Source organism: Drosophila suzukii, chromosome X (genome assembly GCF_043229965.1).
Source record: "Drosophila suzukii chromosome X, CBGP_Dsuzu_IsoJpt1.0, whole genome shotgun sequence".
Classification (NCBI taxonomy): Eukaryota; Metazoa; Arthropoda; class Insecta; order Diptera; family Drosophilidae; genus Drosophila; species Drosophila suzukii.
The window spans coordinates 14,279,533-14,293,979 of record NC_092084.1 but is presented as its reverse complement, the minus strand read 5'-3'; the positions used below and the strand labels follow the sequence as shown (position 1 = coordinate 14,293,979).

At 35.5% G+C, this 14,447-nt stretch overlaps 1 protein-coding gene across 3 annotated transcripts in view; it reads right to left on the bottom strand.

The window, feature by feature from the left end:
• Positions 1–14,447, bottom strand: part of spri (Src homology 2 domain-containing protein sprint) — a 123,168-nt gene that overhangs the window by 72,059 nt on the left and 36,662 nt on the right. The window contains exon 1 of one of the 3 annotated variants that reach the window (XM_017086755.4): positions 6,685–6,840. The exons of the other annotated variants lie outside the window; for them this stretch is intronic. Coding sequence (XP_016942244.2) covers positions 6,685–6,737 — 53 coding nt within the window. The 5' untranslated portion in view covers positions 6,738–6,840. Of the gene's footprint in view, positions 1–6,684; positions 6,841–14,447 lie in introns of those variants that run through there. 3 annotated transcript variants of the gene reach the window in all.

Below are 14,447 nucleotides of genomic sequence, written 5' to 3'. Positions count from 1 at the left end.
GTTATCAATTTTTTGTGACCAATTACAAATACATTGAAGAACAGTCTCCCTTTTCGAGACACCCCTGTAGACGGTTGCTATTGCCCCAAAACGCCGAGCATTTACAACATAAATTGAAAAACTATTGTCAACCCCACCGGTTCCCGCGACCCAAGGCGGGCATTATCACATGCGATAAATATTTATATGGAAATGTAATGACTGTCCGCCCCCCTGCCAACACCCTCCCCCACCCCTCCCCTCCACAAAATGGCTCGGCCTTCGTCGCGCAATTAATGTCACCACATCCTTTGGGCCTTATTAATGTCCTTGGACGCCCGCTTCGAATGTGTGCGTGTGCTGCCCGAGGAAGGGGGGGGGGGGGGGGGGGGGGCGGATTTTAGGGGTTGGCCATTAATGCCATCCCCCTCATCCCCTCCCATGTGGCCGGTGAAAACAATTAATTTGCCTATAATGCAATTTATATCGGTTTGCTTTCCGTTCTCAGATTGTTCTACACTGGAAAAAAGTCTTTGAATTTTTTAAAGACTTGCAAGATTGTTGTATAAATTACTACGACCAAAATTGTATGATCAGCTTTTGGGAATGCCCCTTCGAATTTTGTAATACTTTAAAAATACTTCTCAAAACAAAACATGTTAGAAATTTAAAAAAATTCTTTTTAAAAAAATCTACAAATTATTAAAATAGGATTGTTTATCTTGAGGGACAAATTGAAATACCAAAATTGTATGATCAGCTTTTGGGAATGCCCCTTAGCATTTTCTAATACTTTAAAAATAATTCTCAAAACAAAAAATGTTAGGAACAAAAAAAAATCCTTTTTAAAAAAATCGAAAAATTATTAATTATTAGAATTATTTATCTTGTGGGACCAATTGAAATACCAATATACCTTTTTTGTCCTTAAAAAAATCATTGTAGGTTCACAATATTGTAATAACACCTTAAGACAGTATTTAAAGATATGTCAAGGTTTGCCTAAACATTAAGGAATACTAAGTATCATCTAAATTTTTTATTATAGAAATTATACCTAAACTATTATTTGGCTCTGTGTAGGCCACTATCCATCTCTTATTATCCCTTGGTGCCCATCCTGTTCTCCACAAACTTCATTCTTTAGACTCTGGCCACATAATGTGCATATTTTTGGGTTCTGCGTTTTTGGTTTTCAGGCCAAATGATTAATTATTTAAAACAACAACGACCACGATGTTGAGAACAATTCGCGATGCCCACAAAGAAATTCTAATGGCCCTGAAATGGTCACAATGGGTGAAAAAGATGGTTCGAAATGGGCGAGACTTTGTAGCTGGTTGTGGTTTCGAAATTTTGAGATTCCAAAGAGCAAGATTTTACATTTTCAAATTTGCCCAAATATATCAAAGTATTTTGTAACAGACACTTGATTTACTGGTTTTTAATGAGATTTTTAAGAAATCTCTTGAAATTGTGCCTAAAAGTATGCCACAATATATAATTACAATGAAAAAGTGGGGTGTAAATTTAATTTTCACAGCATACTTTTGCGCATCTTGTTAAGTGATTTAAAACCTCTATAGTTCCTGCAGTTTCCATCTAGAAACCATTTATTACACTCTGTAATTGACAAACCAGATAAGATTTCAATGATATGAAATCAAATTAAATGCGGATGCAGCTGTCTGGGCAAAGTTCACATCTGCACTTGCTTTTTCTGACATAATTGGGCAGTTCTCCGGTGATGACAAGAGCCACCAAGTCGGAAAAGCGGGGAAAAGCCCGCATGGAGCTGCCAGACACAGAGGAGACCACCTCGCCCTGAGAAACATATTGTAAACAAACTGTCACATCGGGAAATGTTTGGAAAGCGGCGGAGGGGGGGAAGCACAATGGCAAGATATATGTGTTCGCGGGGGCGGAGAAAATGTTGTGGAAAATCTCGAAGCAAATCCACAAATCCGACTGCAGTTGTCGTGCAAGATGATGTGTGCAACATGGTGTGTTTCGAAAATGCAAGACATTTGCCAAGCGGGTTATGGGGGAAAGGCCTTGGGGAATTTGGATCCCATAAAGGATAAGGCATGGAAAATAGTATCTCGCCCTTTTGCACACTACTTATATTTTGGAGCACCTTTGTATAAAGTTATAGGTATTGAATATTTACTTAAGTGATTAAGAGAATATCTTACTTGGGATCATAATATAGTATATTATGATATACATGATGATGATACATGATTTTCAGTATTACTCACATGATGATGCTCTCAAAGAAGCTCTTAACTTTACTTATAAGAATCCGAAGATCTTTCATAATACGAAATATGGATAACTCACCTGGAAAAAAACAGAAAAAAGAAGGACATTATATAAACATTCTTGGTTGGGATTATTAAAGCTTTAAAAAGCGTTGATCGAAAATACTATGGAAAAGCCAGAAAAATGTGTAAATTAATTAAAAACTTGCTGCTGTTTTTTGTAAGAACATTTTTCCCAAAATTGTTTTGAGGCTCCCAGAGGCCATTGACGGGGTCAAGCTATTGAAGGGACCCCAGTTTCCCCCGAACGACAAACATTCCATTTTTAAACCTCCAAAATGGCAGCAACCTCAGAATATTTTTACGACTTTCAAGGCGAAACAAGTGCGGAAAAGTGAAAAAATTTGTGCCGAAGGAATGGCCAGGACAGTTGTAGTCCAGTAATTAAATAATGCCCTTGCTGATGCCCCGCCCCTTTGGCCCCTTTTCCGCCCACTTTACGACAAGGAAAACACAAACAAAAAGTATCTTAACAGCATTTGAAGTTGAAGGAGCCGAGGTCCTGTGGTGGACAGGAGTTATATTCGTGTTTACTGTCTGCTGACCCCCAGGAGAGGATTGGGGGAGGGAGGAGTTGGACGGGGGTCAGGGGTCACGAATCCGGGGGATAGCCAAGCACACAAACACACGCATCGAACTATTGCTCCCCTAGGATAAATTAATAAATTTCCTAGTGAAAGTTGCCACAACAACAAGGGGAGCAAATGAAATATTGCATAAAAGTACTTCATTTATTTTTAGCGATTTATTCTTTAATTTTATCTATTTATTCCACATGTGGTAATATTCGTTTAAAATTCATAACAGCTATTATGTTTTCATTATAAAGTATGCTTTTATAGAAGATCATAGAAACAATTATTGATGTTTTTTCATAATTTTGTTTTTTAAACTGGTGTTCCCAAACTTTTATTTTATTAACTAATGAAATTGCTTGCTCAAAGCAAATAAAAATAATAGAAAATTTCAGCATTTGGTGGCCAATCAACGTTGACGTTGAAAATGCCAGTATAAATAATAATTATGAGGATGATGAAGTTGGAGTTGACTTTGCCAATGATGAAGACAAAATTGTATGGCATCTGGCCATTTGCAACATTGTGAAATTTATGTGAACGAGTATGTATGTACATTAGTGTACATGCATGTACGCCATTTATGGCAAATGCATTTTAGCAGATTGCAAAATGGCAAATAAAAGCGGACAGAAAAAACTGCAACTTTCTCTCTCCATTTGGCAGAATTTGCAGATGTCAGGAATGGATGGAGATCAAGAGGATGTATCTCACAGATGAACTAACGCGAATTCATTGTTCATCGAAAAAAAAAACCTCCTAACGAGGTAAGAAAGTAGTGAAAACCATTAGTAAATAACGTTTTATCTTACATTTTATTATAAGTAATGTCTTATCCTATGCGTTTTTGAACGCATTATATTACGCGTTGTCCTACGCCCACTTTAGCGTTATGTTATACGTAATTTTATGCGTTAGGATGTAAGGAATGGACAACGTACTCATTTTATAACGCTTTATCATACACGTTACATTACGTAATATCCTTCGCTTTTTATTGGGCGTTAGGATAGAAATAGGTGGGATATGGTAGACGTTATGTTACTCGTTATTTTAAGCGTGTATTACGCGCTAGGATAGAATGAGTATTTTGCTCGTAATATTACGAGAAATCTTACACGTCATGACATACTGGATATCGTAGGCGTTCTATAACGCGTTATCTTACATATCGTACGCATTTTATTACGTTTTTTCATCTCCGTTCCATTACGAAGTATCCTTCGCGGGATATGGTGTGCATTATATTACGTTATATATTACGCGTTAGGATAGGAAGGATTAGTGCGGGTAATATTACGCGTTATCTTACATGTCATGACATATGGTTATCGTAGGTGTTCCATAAAGCGTTATAAAGCGTTGGGATAGAAGGAACGGATATCGTATGCATTTTATTACGTTTTATCATACGCGTTACATTACGAAGTAATGCGTTATAATGAGCGTTATGTTATGCAGTAGAAAGGATGGGTTATGGTATGCGTTATATTACGCGATATCTTACGAGATATATTACGCGTTAGGATAGAATCGGTATCTATACCGCGTTATCTTACGCCTCAGGATATACTGGATAGGAAGGACAAAATATCGTACGCCTTACATTATGCTCTATCCCTAGCACTTTATTACCCCCATCCTTTCTTTCCCAATAAACATGCATGGCAAAAAACATAAGATGATGCCACTTCCTGACTCCTTCAAACTGACGACCATCCCCCACATTTTAGTATTTTGAAGAACTTAAGTTCGCACCCTTTCACATGCTCTCGTCCCGAAATCCCCACAAAATAAAACGAAAGCAATAAAATTAGGGCCAATTCCATTTTTGGCTCTTCACACCACGAAAAAAAAAAGAAATACAATTTGGGAAGCAAAAAACGCTTGGCGAAAACTTTCGGAGAGAGTGAGAAAATGGAAAAGTGAGCAAAAGTTTTCCCTTTTCTTTTTTTTTTTCGTACTCCAGATATGGCAAATTAGCAGGGCGCCCCCCCCCCGTTTTTACCATCAGTTTTCGGCTTCACTCTTCTGCGCCATTTAATCAACAAAAACACTTTTTATTGTGAAAAATTATGACATTGTTGTTGCCTTAATGTTGGCCATTTTCCGCTGGTTGTTGTTAATGTCAAAAGTGTTATTGTTATGCAGACAATTATGGCATGCGATAAAAATGCTTAGGAAAATGGTCTGCGATGAGTTCGCGTCCGAATGGAAAAAGGGGGCGAAATAATGAGTCTTTTGCAAATGAGAAAATATGTTTATTAGGGTTACCAGTCAGTCAGTCAGTCAGTCAGGATAATGCGGGCAAAGTGGGTGGTGGAAAATGGTGGAAAATGGTGGAAAACTCAAGAGGCAGCTGCGATCGTTCTGGTCATCAAAAGTGTTTATTCATCGTGGCCCCGAAAACAGCTGCAAACTTAAGTAAACATTGTTAACTCGAGGAGAGAAAGTGAGATCACTAGAGACAAATCAGGGATGTCCGATGTATGGCATCCATCAGATATCTGACTTTAATTACCCATGACAAATGTGAAAAGTTGTGGCTACTCTTTGATGATCGTTTGGGAAAACGATTTTTATTTCACCCAGCACTCTTTTTTGGTCGCAAGCTATGGCCACACTTCAAATTAAACTCAGTTTGTATGCAAAACGCGAACGTTAAGAAAGCAATTACGAAAATCATAAATTTAATCATCATTATGGAAGTTAATTGGTTTTAATGCATATAAGGCTTGTATTTTCCTTAAACAGACAACGTGGGATTCGAAATAAAAAAAAAAAAAAATGTTTTATAAATAAAAACATATTAAGGTAATCAATAATTATACATTCAATATTCATTCTACAAATTAATTGCACATGAGTGTTGTATTTTGCTTAAAACGATAACTTGAGATTCGATATTTACAGAGAGAAGTAGTAAAAACCAATAAAAAATACCACAACAAATTTGGGTAATCAAAAAATAATGAAATAATCATTATTTTACAAATTAAATGGTTTTAATGCATACAAGGCTTGTATTTTCCTTAAACAGACAACATGAGACTCGATATAAACAGAGATTGAGCGTTTTTAAAATGGTTTATAAATAAAAACATACTAAGGTAATCAAAAATTATACATTCAATAATCATTTGGTATCTTTCTGGTATTTTCCTTAAAAAAATAACATGAGATTTGATATTTACAGAGAGAGAGGTATTAAAAACAAATTAAAAATACAACAAATATTTAGGTAATCCAAAAATTATTTATCATTACACAAATGAATTGGTTTTAATAAGCCTCGAACATTTATTTACAAAACAACATGACATAAAAAAACGGTTTTAAAAATGTTTTAAAATATTTTTTGAATTTAAAAAAATGTAGGTACTGTTTAAAGTTGAACTCAAAACCCTGGTTCATAAACCCCTTTATAGATAGGTTTTTGAATGCAAAGATCTCAATATAGTTTTGCAAAATCTGTTTATAATCGGTACAGTTGCAAATATGGGGTGTATTTTTGGGTTGCGACCCCATCTATACATCTGTGTTTATGGGTGCTAGACAAAATAGCAATTCGCCAAAAGTTGGAGATTGAGTAGGAGATCGGGAGTGGAATATAGACGTGGAACGACTATGGGGGGCGCATCATTGTCAATCTTATGAGTATGGCGGTTCCCATCCCGACGCATCGTCGTCGTCGCCTGACCCATATTTATTTTTGGCACTTTGGCATTTTTCACTTGATAGTCTTTAGGCGGTCTTTAGGCTCCGCCGAAATAGAAGTACATACCGTACTCCTCTCGAACACTTACCGAAATGGAAAGAACTTTTCCAGTATTTGTCTGCCCAGGCTGGTCGTTGTCATGTTTTCCCGATTTTCTTGGCGGCCGCAATGGTGGTGGCTCCTCTATTTCTTTTTTTTTCAATTTTAATGCCGCAGGAAATGTGGTGCAACAAAGACAGCGGCATTAACAACAACTGCGCACTGGGCAATTGAAATACGCTTTAATTAAACTAATCAGAAGATATATACACCATATATAGACGCGCGATACTGAGCAGACGCCCACACACAGGGAGTCGCTTAAAAGATCTTGTGGCTGCCTCGGAAAAATATACAAACTGGCGAGCGGAACAACTGGCCGTTTATATATCGTATTTATATTATATTTTCATGGGATCGTTTCACTTGGGGCACAACACACAAAATAATGTAAAAACTGAACAGAAACAAAAAGATGGAACTACGATAAACACTTTTCAATACGATGCGATATGGAAAACGCGACGCGATTCGCCAGTCGGTCTTTGTCACGCTCTTTTTTGGATTGATTCATGGGGGATATATGTCGGGATGTCGGGGATATATCTCTTGGAAATTGAGCAATTTAATAAACTGTGAGTAACTTGGGTTTTATCAGGAACTGGAACTGGCTCGTCATTGCTTAAGAACTTTTAAGATCACAAAGAGTATAATATTATATGATATGAATATTCGGGAAATTCTTATGAACTTGGCTATAAAAACCCATTTAAAGGTGTGATTAGATCTTTTTTGATTATTAAAATAGATAAGAAACACGGGGATATTAATATATGCGATCTTTGTAAGTTCTTAAAATATTTATATTTATATTTTCATTATTTCTTGGGGTTGAACCAATCTATTATTCTATATAATTATATGATATTATATGATATGAATATTCGGGAAATTCTTATGACCATGGTTATAAATACCTTTTTAAAGGTGTGTTTAGATCCGATTTGATTATTAAAATGGATGAGAAAAACGGAGATATTGATATTTGCGATCTTTGTAAGTTCTTACAATATTTATTTTTATATTTTCATTATTTCGTAGGGTTGAACCTATCTATTATTCTATATAATTATATGATATTATATGATATGAATATTCGGGAAATTCTTATGAACTTGGTTATAAAAACCCTTTTAAAAGTGTGATTAGATGTGATTCGATTATTAAATGCATAAGAAACACGGGGATATTAAATTCTTAAAATATTTTTTCTTATATTTTCATTATTTCTTGGGGTGAACCTATCTAATATTCTATATAAACATAGTATCTAAGGACTGTTCGTAAAAGAAACCCTTTATGATGCTTAGTAATAGCGATTGCTAGTTGAATCATGGGTTTCTCATTGATCTGAACAAAGGAACCCTTTGGAAGGAACCGAAAGACCCCTTTTGATGGACTCTTCGCAGATTCTTTGTAGATTCTTCGCAGATATATCCATTAAGAGCAACCCAGAAGCCGGGATCTGTCATTTGTCAGTCGTTAGCGCTTAAAGTCTGCCGATCGTTTGGCGTGTGATTAATGAACAAACCGATTCCTTGGAATTCTGCAGTCTTAAGGCTTTTAAGACCCACAATTTAGTCGTCATATCTGCATGGCAATCGGATCTTCCCCTCCCTTGTTTTTTCCCCTTTTTTTTTTTGCCAGCTCAATTTGATCTCGTACTTGGGGGCTAAGATGCCAATGACCCAGCCACAATGGCCACAAAAATTACATAAATTGCAATTTAATTTGCCTCGTTTGTTACCATTGCTGTTTTTCTTTTTCTTTTCCTTTTTATATCGTTTGTTTTGTTTCTTTTACGCTTCGTTGTGTCGTTTGTCAAAAAAATAAAAGTGTTTTATTTTCTCTCTTTTTGTTATTATCATCATCATCATCATCATTTTTTTGTTAGTCAGCTAAGTTTACCGTTAACCGTTAGCCAAGTTACAGCACAAAAAAAAACACAATCATAAAAGCGTTAAACAATCACACACGAAGAAAAGGTGACCCCGAAATGGGTAACTTTAGGCCTATTTTGCATACAATAAGAATAAATGTGGTAACAAAGGGTATTTCCTTGTTGAATTTCTATTAGCACAAGTACTTTTAGTTAATTTATTCGGAAAAACATATGTCCATTTTATATTATTTTTGCACTCTCTTTCGCAACTATCACCCCTGGCAACAAAAAACATAATATGTCTATAAAAAGGGTTGCAAATATATTGATTAAAATTTACTCATGTCAAAAGGGGTGATCAAAACGAGTTTACAATAAATAAATAAAACCTAGTTTTCGGAAAATATATCATATAAATATTTCGCAATATTATATTCCAGTTTCTCATTGATATAAAACTTCAACAGAGTGATTAATTTAAAATGTTCTCTATTTATAAACACAAAATGTTATCAATAGTTCTGAAGTCTGCTTACTAAAATGCTTATAATGTTAGTCAACAGTATTTTTTTATGATCCTAAATTGTTTGCTGTGTGATATTGTTTTTGCGTTGCGAAAAAGAAGCATCCGATTTGGCGAATTTCAAGCGAATCGCGATGAATCACATTGGTTTTTTTTTTGTGGGTTGGGGTCAGGTAGGAGGATTCCCAGGGGCAATGGTCACACCTTTGTGGATCGCGATCGAGGGGCTCGAACTCGTGTACTCGCAATCGCAATCGTAGTCGTAATCGTAATCGTAATCGTATTCGTATACCTTGTGCCCCCCGAGAAGCACAAAAAACAGCGACGACGGAGACCGTGGAGAGATGCGGCGCGCGTTCGCATCGAAAGTTTTCTTGTGACTGACGGGTTTGAGGCTACTGTGGCATCGACTTGGGCATCGCGGCCCCAAGAGGCACTGTGGTGTCAGATCGCCCTGCAGCACACACAAGTTGCGGGCGTTATAAATAGAAGCCCCGGCGGAAGATCCACATTCGATGCGAACGAACTGTGTCTTCGTAGAGAAGGGAAAAACTCGAAAGATCAAAAACCATACTTAGAACCCACATGGAACATATCGTATGGGTGTGTTTATCTAATAAAAAAGTTTGGGGATCATATAATTATTATAAGTATCAAGGCCTAGCTAAATATCGGATAATATCAATATAATACCTATAAAAAAATGTTTTATTTTAATAATATTTATCATAGATCATATAATTATCATAAATATCGAAAATAAATAAAGCTAAATATCGGATAATATCAATAATAGCTATTAAAAATGTTATATTTTATTAATATTTATATTCTTAAACCTTTGTTTATTTTTTGGAACTACTGTGGATATGCAAAAAAAATTATTATGTTAAGATTTGCGACTAAAGACTAATGTTAAACATTTTTTAGTTCATCCTAGTATAAACAAATGGTAGTATCAACTTCAGTATGTATTATTAACTACCCGAATAACGTTAATATTTTAGACTAATTTATCTTTGCTTCTAATTTCGCTTCTAATGATCCACTGTGCATATGCAAATCATACACAATGTGGAGATTTTGACTGAAACAAAATGAGTCAGACTTATTCTCTTGAATATTAATCTCAGCTTTGATATAATTTTTTAGTTAGCAGAAAGCAAAATCACTTAAATTAGTTTATAAAATGTGTAGTACATATATATATTTACATATATAATTAAAACATTCTTTCATTTGATTTACGTTTCTTAAAGAATCTGAAATATTCATTCCCAAATCAAGTCATATTTGGTTAAAGTTTCCTTTCAGGAAGTATATTTTTTGATCGCTTTGGCCAACGATCGCAGCCACTGTGCGAATTTTCCAGAGCGCGAAAAGAGTTGGCCAGGAAATGAGAGTGGCCTAAGGACTCGCTCTCTCCGGTCTCAAATTACCGATAACTGTCTCTCCGCCGATCTGCACACTCTTTTTTTTTTTTTTATTGCTCTCCTGGAAGTTCAATCAACTTCAATTGGTGGACGGCAATTAAATCGATAAGCGACGCAACAAACATCGGCCAATGCAAATTAATTAGACAACTTTGCTGCCGCTTCCACTTTTTCTCAGTTGCCTTGGAAAAATCCAATCCAATTGAGCTAAACTATTTCAGAGCTTTCAGCCAGCTTGACCGGCTTTTCTTGACGTCGCTACAGATTTTCCCTGGATTCGCGTTTTTCTCCCTCGGTGCGTCTGGTTTTTCCACTGTCCATTGGCCTTTTCCAGTTTTTCTTGCGGCAAATGCGGAAGTGTGTGAAAGAGAAAGCGCATAATCCAATAAGCGAGCGGCAGCAGAGGGTTAAGGAAAATGGCGGGAGGTGGGCGGAAAAGTGGGTGGTGGGCGGAAAAGTGGGAGGTGGGCAACAAGTAACAAGTGCAACCGCAAATTCGCAATGCAAATTGTGGCAAGTGGCAAAAAGTTGCAGCGAGTAAAAGTTGGAAAGAAATGCATAAAAAGGGAGAGATACATATGTATATAAAAAAAACAGTATCATCTTATTTTTATTACACATTTTTATGCAAAATAAAATTTTTTAATTTTAAAAATCTAAAACTAAAAGACAAAAATATATATTTTTTAATCTTTTAAGTGATATTCATTTAAAAAAAACTGCTATGGACTAAAACCTTTTTAGATTTTTAAATATATGTCTGAAGTATCTCAGTATCCCTTTGATAAACCGTAAACAAAGAATTCCCCTTTTTACTTTCATGTTAAGGAAAATCAACATTTTTCTTACCACTGCTGGAAAACATACAATTTTTCCTCTGCGCAATTGACTTTTCCCTTTTCCGGAAACTTGCGCAATCCGTGGAATCGACAGCCGTTTATGGAAAACCTTCGAGACTTTTAGCTATTTCAATTTCAAGTGGTATAGGTATATTAGTAGCGTCAACTAGCCATATAAAAGTGATAGACATATTAACCCACTAGTCCACATTGCTGCTGAATTCAGAGAGTGCCAGACAAAGTAGCAATTTTCAGCTCAGTTGCGTGCTGCTTGTTGTTTGTGTGGGTGGAAGTGGGTGGCAGTGGGTGGCAGTGGGTGGAAGTGGGTGGCAGTGGGTGGCAGTGGGCGGGGTGGTGGGCGGTGGGCGGTTCGGTAGTGAGGCATGCATGCCAGACACGCGAATGCGATAAAACTTAACGGCGACGCCGCAAATTTAGTGGGTCCATTCGCATCTATCGATGTACTTTTCTCACAATTTACCATCGATGTTTCGCTACCAGGATGAAAGTATAACCTGGAGTTGTTGTCTAAACAATATGCAATTTTGTAATGTTTATAAAATTCTAGCATCGATAGTTCTTGTCCTTGTAAGTACGTTTTTAAGATCTTGTATATCGCTGTTTCGCTATCTGATTGAAATATATGTAATCTGGAGTTATTTTTTAAACAATATAAAATTTTTCTTAATTATTTAGGAAAGGTAGCATTGTTAACTCTGGACCTTGTAAAGACATTTTAAGGTTTTGTGTATCCTTGTTTCGCTATCTGATTGAAATATATGTAATCTGGAGTTATCTTTTCAACAATAAACCATTTTTCAATATTTATGAAGAGGTGGAATTGATAGTTCTGGTCCTTGTAAAGACATTTTAAGGTCTTGTATACCGATGTTTCGCTATCTGATCGGAACTTATGTAATCTGGAGTAATTTTTTAAACAATGCAACATTGTCCTTATATATTTAGGAAAGGTAGCATGGTTAGTCATTGTTAAGTCATTATAAAAGTATTTTCTATAATATCATAATAATTTGGATGGTTATCTTACATAATGAATGATTATTATGATAATACAATTTTTGATGATTACAAGAACTAGAGTTACAGAAACATCGATGTTTTTCGATGTTACATCGATGTTTGCCTGTTAAAATATCGGAAAAGCGATGTTTTCTGCACCTCTATTAGGAAGAATTTTTTTGTACTACAATGCAAGGCATTTTTATAAACAAGACATACGTTAGTTTTTTTAAATTGAGGGTAAATGCCAAAAAAGGCTAACAAACATGTTTATAAAAAAAATGTAACACCATTTAAATGGTTTAGTTTTTATAAATATAAATAGGAAGTGAAGCTGGTTCCTTGAAATTTTCCTTTTTCCGCTCTTGTTTATTTACGATTTTCCGACACACACTGAAACACGTTTACACACTCCAAAGTAACCGCAAACGGAGGAAAAAATGATAACAAATTGAATTGGCAGCAAAAAGGAGATGAAGGAAAAAAAAGTGCTTTATGACTTTGGCTAACTTTTGCTACGTGCATTGAAAAACCAAACTGAAAAGTGGCCAAAAGCGGGGAAGGCGGAAAACTGTTGCATGCTTTTAGGCCGGAAATTATATGCACGATGTGACCGTTAGTCAAGAAGTCGGAGGGATTGGGAAATGTATTCCTCTATATATATACCCATACAAAATGGTTCCCCATTGGCCTAGCATCTAGAAATTCATGTTGGATGGTATTAGAAATGGCTTAAAATTGTTTAAAACGGGTTTAAAATATATTTGCTTGAATGGTTAACATATTTATTTTGGTTACTTTCCATTAAGTAAAAGAAATGATCTTGCAAATCGTAGATCTTTTAATTTTAATACTTCTACTCTTAGAAATACAATATATTTATATAAATTAAATGTAAAGATAGAGATAGTAAATATGGATATAGATAATATCTTTAGATATAGATAGTAGATATTCAATATAATATTTTCTGCCTCTGAACTTCCTTTTAGGGATTAGCCAGTTCAATGGAGGAATTTCCCCCCATTTTCTAACCCACAATATATTTCGATTCCAGCACCTGTATTTTGGGGATAAAATCCCCCATTTTCCCCCAGTTTTCTAAGGGGTTTGAGTGTGCATGCGTGATAAATGGCTTTTATCTTTTTAAAGCACTTCACTGCACGGCTTTTCCAGCAACAACGAAAATGGCAAATGTCTGCTGGAAAAATGGGAAAAAAATAATGTGCGGCGAAAAAAATTATCCAATGTTAGTGCCACGCCCCTTTCGCACGCAACGCCTCCCCCTTTTTGTTTATATTGTTGTTGTTGTTGTTTTCCATCGGGCAGCATCTGGCGTCTGCTTCTTCTTGTCCTCGGAAAACCCCCTTTTCCACCCACTTCCACCCATTTCCGCCCACTTTTCGCCGCGACGAGCTGTCGTCCTTTGTTGCCGCGTTATGAGCAAGTTAATTATGGTGTCTGAAATTTTCCCGACACTCTTTTCTTCGGATTTTTCCTGCTCTTAAGCTCCCAGTTCCGCAATTTTGTCGCATCGAATGGCTCTACCAACGATTCTATAAAGTCTTTTAGTTCTTTTTGAAGCTTAAATTTATTTATTTAGTTATTTTTATTTTCATAAAGCTCACAAATGCACACACTAAGTTATTATTATAGTTATGAATATAAATAAATATATTATGTACACATTATTTATGACTTTTATAACACATTACTTATGTAAAAACCGAGGTACAGTAGACTCAAAAAGTATTCGCTCTGCATTTTAGAAATTTTAAGTCAATTATAATTTTTTCTATAAATTAGAAAACATGTTTAGAAACTATATTTTAAATACATTTTTTTTAGTAAATTAGTTTAAGTGAGTGAGGTTTTGACGGATATTGAAAAAAATCGACAATGACTCGACTTTTATAAAATGAAGTCCAAATACTTTTAGACTGATATACGTTTTGTAAAAACCCTGAACAGTAGACTCAAAAAGTATTCGCTCTGGACTTTAGAAATTTTGAGTCAATTGTGATTTTTCCATAAATTATAAAAATTATCTACTTA